The 7,245-nt window shown below is 34.2% G+C and overlaps 1 protein-coding gene across 1 annotated transcript; it reads right to left on the bottom strand.

The window, feature by feature from the left end:
• Positions 1 to 4,821: 4,821 nt before the first annotated feature.
• LOC120082404 (putative germin-like protein 9-2) lies at positions 4,822 to 5,448 on the bottom strand. The gene has a single exon (XM_039037566.1). It carries the CDS (start codon positions 5,446 to 5,448, stop codon positions 4,822 to 4,824), a length of 627 nt encoding a protein of 208 aa, XP_038893494.1.
• Positions 5,449 to 7,245: the final 1,797 nt, after the last annotated feature.

The raw sequence follows: 7,245 nt of genomic DNA, 5'->3' as shown, positions 1-7,245 counted from the left end.
TTCCCAAATTTCAACTTGCCTTAAGACATTTAATTTCTCCTCCCAAAACTCACTGACGACTAGATGATATAATGGTGTTCATCTATTAACTTAAGTTTTTAGATTAATCGATAATTTAGGACCGTCAAATCATAAAACGACATATTGCACGACTCTACTTTGTTAGGAGATTTCTCGAATGAATCCTCCACAAATTTCTTATGCAACCCTACAATGACACCGAACATTTTTGCAACTCCATTGTGTTGTGCGGCACGGGTGACCGAAATTTAAGAAGTTTGTTATATTCATTTAGTAAATAAAACATGTAATCTTGAAAATCCTTGCTACATTTAAAAAAAAAAAAAAGAAATAACATTGGAAGAAAATAAAGGAAACACGGTGATAGACTTAGCATGCAATTGGCAGAAGCAAACAAAATCATTAAGCATTTTAATTCATCAATTTTAGTAACTAAAAAAGCATGTTTATAATCGAAAATAGGGTTTTGAGAAGTTACCTTTGAAGACCTTCGTCAATACACAAGATGTGGACCACCAATTGATTTTTCCTACTATTCTCTTGAATCTTAGATTGAATTATGGGATTCAAAATAAGCTAAATTTAGAAAATTTTGAGAAAAAATTTTCTTATTTTTTAGTTAGAGAATGAAGAACTTCTTCAGCAACTTAACCCAGAAAATGTAATTTCATGGGCTTTTATCTCAGCTCAATTTGTCTGAGTTTTCTTTTCCTCTTTCATGCAAACTAATAGCATATAAAGATGACACCACCTACATGAAGAATTGAGTGGGATCTGGGTGTTGAAAATGGGATAATCCCATTTAGTGGAAATTTTCAACTTTTTTTTAATTGAATTTATAATTTAATTTAATTTAATTTTGACTTCAAAATTTCAATATATATATATATTAATTCAAAAATTAATTTTTAAATAAAATTAATTTTTAATAATTAATTGAACAATTTAATTAATTATATTAATTTAATATCAAATATTAAATTAATAAAACACCAATTCTTTAATCATGAATCTCTACTCATGTAACTAATATTTAAATCATGTTTAAATATTATCCAATTCTCCAATTTTGTTTACTTCGTCAATTAAACGTGTAATTATAACATATATAATTACTGAGTCCTTCAATTTGAATTTGAACGTTTCAAATTTTCTCATCACGCTATTCTAAGGTTAATCCGTTTGTGAGCTAGTAGGGGAACCTAATGGGCCTACAGATCATGGGCTCTAACGATCCGAGATTAACCGGCTAAACTCTTTAACTTAATTAACCGACATTTGTTAACTACCGGGTCACTCCACTAAAGCCAAATAGTTGTACTTCCCTCATTGTAGATATAATTATGTCCACTCTTCACAAGTTGTTAGTAATCACAGCTGGGTCATAAGCTGTTTTACCCCTAAGGTTACATCTTGTTCCTTAAATCCCACTGATCCTCTAATGAATAATTTGTTTGTGATTCAATCACTAAATTGAGTCCCTCTCGGGTCAATGAGAAGGTGGGGCCCCTTGTTCCAGACCTGGAATTAGTACTTAAGAGTATTGGGATTGGTGTCCTAATTCTCCTGGAGTCTCATAGTTTGTAATCTATACACATTGTTATGAATAAAATAAGAGTTATTTTATTTGACGTTTACTCATATCCAATAAACAAAGCTTCATGATTATTGTATGTAAATTTAAGCATGTATATGAGATATACAAATGGATCATGCCTTAAGTGATAACCTAAAAAGGTCTGTAGTATAAGGATTAAGGAGGGATACCTGATCCTGGTGACACAACGAATACGACTCTCTTTGTAGAGGTTTGCAAGTATTGTGAACTACTACAGATGGCAGTTCTTGACCTTCAGGTGGAGACATGCGAGTGGAGGTGTCCTCTACAAAGAGTTTGTATAAGAACGGACCACGAGATGACTAGTCTCTGTATATAACGCCGTTGATACTGAGACTTACATCTCACCTAAACGACCATAGGTGACATGACCTCAATCCTGAGTGTTTTGGGAACTCCTGCCTTTAAGGCTGGTCCTTTGATTAGTATGGGTGAGAGTAGCCAGATTGCCAACTCAACTAGCCTACCTTTTTGGGGATTTATCTGATTTGGGAGCTTGGAACTCAGTTACACAAGATGGAATTCACTCCTTCCCCGAAAGCAGGTGTAAGTAGATAGATTGCTCCCTTAAGGGTTGATTCCTGGTCTTGAATATAGTGGCCACAACTTTTCTTTGGAAAAGAGGACTCAGTCATAGTAGGACTATGATTTATGTTCATTAGAGGGATCAATGGTACTTAAGGAGTTAGATGTAACTATAGGGACATAGCGGTTATTGGCCCAGCTATATTTACGAGTGATCTGTGAAGGGTTATCACACTGTTGATTGGTTGATATGGACACATAATATTTCTGTAGTAAGGAGAGTTCAGCTGTCAGTCTTTAATGGAGTGCCTGGTAGTTAACGGTGGTGGATCTTGTGACTAAAGAGTTTAGTCAATTATTCACGTACCGTTGAAGCTTCGAGCTATAGATCACAAGGTCTCCTTGGTAGCTCAATGGATTCAAGTTGAGAATCAGTTCTTGGTGTTGATTTGAAATGTTCAAATTGACAAGAGGAATAATTCGATTATATATGATATGTTCGGTGTGATGTATGAGATATATCTAGTGGATGATTAGTGTAAATGAGATTTACATTAAGTATCATGAAATAGAAAAAAGAACTATAGTTTATATGTTTCATGAGATGAAATATTAAAACTATAGGTTATAAATATAATATGGTAAGTTGGTTATCATATATATTTATAATAATATTAATTATTGGATAATTGCATCTTTTTTCTCTAATAATCAATTGAGTGGGAGGTTATTGGTGGTTTCATGGTAACCTAAGATAAAAGAAAAAATGTTTTCCTAAATTTAGTGATTGTTGTGAGAGTTCCTATTCTCGGTAAGTTCTCTCGGAATCGCTGTCAAATGAATAGGATTCACTAAACAATAGCTGAAGAGAGACTAAACGATCTTGGAGTGACACTACATGATAGTTCACTCAGCTGGCTATTAGTTAAACGATCGCGAAGCTTTTGCTAAATGATAGCAGAGCATTTGTTAAACGATTGGACATTGTCTATACGATAGACTTCTGTCATCTCCCACTTGCTTAATCGTTTACACAATTGTTATTCCTCCGGTCTCTTCCTCTAACCAAGCCCACACAGAGCCCACACTTCTGAATTCTCACACTGAGAATACCAAGGTAGCCATTGTGGTGGTGTCATACTCAACTCGACTGAAGTCGAGGTTTTGGAGGCCGTTCGTTGAGTTCGTGGTGTTCGTGTGGTGGTTACTGATTGATCGTGCTGTGTTGCGGTCGCTGAGTTCGAGCGTTCATGTGTTGCAGTCTTGGAGATTGAACGAACGTTCGTGATCGAGAGAGGTTGAAAATGAGTCTTCAAAGGTATGATCTGTTATCCCTTGATCGTATTGTAAAGCATGTTGTAATTTCGTTTTGTGCATGACCAGTTAGTTTCCATTAGACGATTGTAATTATGTATGTTCAAATACGAATGGAATTTGGAACAATCATTCCGCTACTCATGGAAATCCACATATTTGACTTCCTTCAAAGAGAACAACCTCTCTACTAACCCTAAAAGCTGGTAGGAGTGAATTTCTTCTTGCACCCTATGTGCCCAGCTATCTACCCGGTCTTACCCCTAAAATGGGAGGCTTATTGAGTCAACGATGTTGAGCCAACCCTTATGTATGCAAATCTAATGATAATTCTGAATAAACAGGAGTTCATAATTAGCTCACAACTAAGGTCAAGTTACCTAGGTCATCGCTTTGAAATAGTCAGTCTTAAACAGTAAACAACATTATAAAGTAAGAGTGATTTATTTCTTGGTCTGATCTTATACAAAGTCTTCGCATAGGATGCCTTCACTCACATGTCTTCACATGAATGATTCAAAATCACATCGTTTATACTAGATACAAAGTGGGCCGCATCTGATAGTGTTACCAAGATAAGGTACCGAATCTTATTCATCTACTATAAACCATTTTGGCTATTTATTCGAACTTGATCTATCTTAATGTCTCCAAATAAAGTCCAAGTACTCATGTAATATCCATGGATCCTTATTTATTGGATTTAGGCTTTTATAAGTGCAATTTATATATTCAGTAACATATTTATTGAATAAACCTCAATAACACCTTTATTTCAATTAGTATATGTTTAAATTTACAAACTGTGAGTTTTATGAAATACAACCCAACACACGGTCCAAAGTGGGACAACGAATATGGAAAAAATAGAGTAAAATAGACCTAAGGAGAAAATGAAAATTACACATTAAGAATTTTGCTATAGCTACAAAATCCAAAAGTAAAAAAAATCTTTCTACATGTGTAATTTTCCTAATTAATTTTGTCACCCATTGAAAATTTTCATTATTTTTCTAGTAAACATAGAAATGTTTTTGTTACTATTCTAATGGATAATCTCACAAAACTTTCACAACAATTCACTAGTTGTACACTCAAGTTATTGTAATGAAATTGATAAATAAAGAAAACGAGAGAAGATAAACCATAAAGATCAACATCCTAAGATCAAGATTCTAAATTTGAAGACATTTCAACCGTTAGTTCCATTATTTTCATACACATACACGACATTTTATTAAAAAAAAAAAGGTAGAAAAACCAAACATGTTTTCTTTTATTTTGAAACCACAAGAAACATCAAAACACATTCATCAAAATATGGCAAAAGCGTAACTAATTAACTAACTCTTTGGTGGTGTAAGGCCAACCTTTATACTACGAATAACAGCGACATCAGTCTTGAAGGCCTCAGCAAGAACTTCATCACTAATCCCACTGGTAAACACCGTTGGCGGCAACGACACGGTGCCAGGGTTAGCACTTGCGAAGGCAGCAATGGCGGTGGCGGAGTTTCCAGGGTCGGCATTGAACTGGAAATGGACCAACCCTTTGGGGAACACAAACAAGTCCCCAACCTGAAGGGTCTGGTTGAAGAACTGGTTGGTGGTATCGATGAAGCCGACCTGGAGGCTGCCGCTGACGACGAGGAGGAGCTCGGCCGAGCGGGGATGGGTGTGGGGCGGGTTGATGGTGCCGGCAGGGTATTGGAGTATGGCCATAGAGACGCTCTGGCCGAGAAGGGCTGGGAACTCGGAGAAGGTGGCTTTTGTGGGTTTGAAATTTGGAGGGAAGTCAGTGAAGGCTGAGCGAAGGCCTGTGAAGGTGAAGGAACTGCCGTTGATGATGGCGCCGAGTGGGGATGAGAAGAAGTCCACGATTGGATCTGGGTCGCTGGATTTGGCTATTGAAAAGATGGTTAAAATGAAGAAGAAGAATAATGTAGTTGATTTTGTTGAGGGGAAAGCCATTTTGGAGTGGGTTTAAGGATCTAACAAGGTGTGATTTTATAGGGGAAAGGAGATTATTAGGGGAAATTGTGGAGGATCTATCTTGACTTCACAATTTATAAGATGGCTAGCGTTATGAAAACGATATTAATTAGGTGCTACTTAGCTGGGATTTTTGTACGAATAATCCTTTTTGGGAAGCCAAATAAAAAATGGATACTTTTTTAAATGGAATGAAAAATGGTCTTTTGCTTGTGTCTGTGAATTTACTCATTCAACCTTAAAAACTATCCGGGTATTATGATTCATATGGTTTCTTGATACTTGATACTCGATCTTCGATACTTGTTGCTCGATGCTCTATGCTCTATGATTTGTATTATATGCTCTAATGCTATATACTCTATGTTTGATGCTCGATGCAAAGAAATATATATAAAAAAAAAGAAAGAAAGAAAGAAAGAAGAAGAAACACAAAAAAAAAAAATAATAAATGCAGAAAAAAGTTGCAAAACGAAGAAAATAGAAGAAGAATACATTTAAAGTTAAAGTGGTAATTTCACACCATGATGACATAAGCAAAAAGTCAAAATTCATTAATTTTCAAGAGGGTACTCATTTTCCATTTGACCCAAAAAAATGGCCGTCTGAAGGGAAAAAAAAACCCTACTTAGCTGCAACTAATTCGATGCTCTTGTTTTCCTTGCCTATTAATTTTTTTTTTTAAAAAAATCAACTTTTACCTGGACGGCAAAAAGAGATGTTACACCCAATTTTTTTTCTTATAAAAGATGTTCTCAAATTTAGATTTTGTATAAAAAATATATACAAACTTTTAAAAATTTAAAAAATATTCTTAATACTTTCGAAAAGAGTTCGAAAATACTCTTTATCATTGGTTTTCTTTTATTGGAAATTTTAACCTCTTATTTCAAAAATATTTTTGAACAATTAAATATATATAAAAATATATATAAACAAAAGTCATTAGTGTTTTTTTTTTTTTGGTAATGTTTTATTATTATTATTATTATCAATTGATGGAGCGATGGTTACTAATTTCTTGGTGGGGTTATGGTGTTTATTCATGGATTATTCTAAGATATAATACGGCTATAACAGTAGAGTTTGATAATCCCAAAGATGAGTTTCCTCTTTTTGATTTGTGGCATTTAATATAGAAGCAATGGGTTTTTTGGTGGGATGTGTTTGGAAGGAATATGTAATTTAAAATGTAGAAATAGGGCTGAAAATTAAGATGAATCAAAAAATGAGGGCAGGTCTTGGGTCTGATTGAAGGTTGCTTTGTTTGTGATCTCTATGCTTGTTAAAAAATTAAAGAAACAAATCCTAATTACTCTATGTAGTATGAAAAGAATGTTTTTTTTCCTAGCAAATGGGAATGCTTTGATTTATAGATTATATACACGTATGGAGTTACATCTTACATGTTGAAGAAAGCTTTCAAATCCTTCCACAATCTACTTCCAATAGTAACCATTTCCGACAACCAATTCTAACGATCACTCTAGTGGCTATTTCCGACAACCATCACCTTTTATACCCGACTCCAGCGGCCAACTCTGTCAACTAATTGTGACCACCAATTACGTCAATTCATCTCTAATGACTAACACTAAAAAATGAAAATAATAATAATAATAATAATAACTCAACCTGCGAAAAGTATTTTAAAATAAAATTTTAAATTTACTAGTTTATAGAGTTTAATAGTCTCGTGGTAGTAATTTGACATTAATAAAAATATTTTGAATACATAGCAAACTAAACAAACTTATATATAAAAATATTTTTGTG

Source organism: Benincasa hispida, chromosome 8, assembly GCF_009727055.1.
Source record: "Benincasa hispida cultivar B227 chromosome 8, ASM972705v1, whole genome shotgun sequence".
In the NCBI taxonomy this organism is placed as follows: domain Eukaryota; kingdom Viridiplantae; phylum Streptophyta; class Magnoliopsida; order Cucurbitales; family Cucurbitaceae; genus Benincasa; species Benincasa hispida.
The sequence above is the reverse complement of the archived record's forward strand: the minus strand, read 5'-3'. Positions and strand labels throughout refer to the sequence as shown.

Bases quoted from the DNA above. Each gene is read 5' to 3' on its own strand.
- LOC120082404 (XM_039037566.1), bottom strand. From the start codon at position 5,448: ATGGCTTTCCCCTCAACAAAATCAACTACATTATTCTTCTTCTTCATT.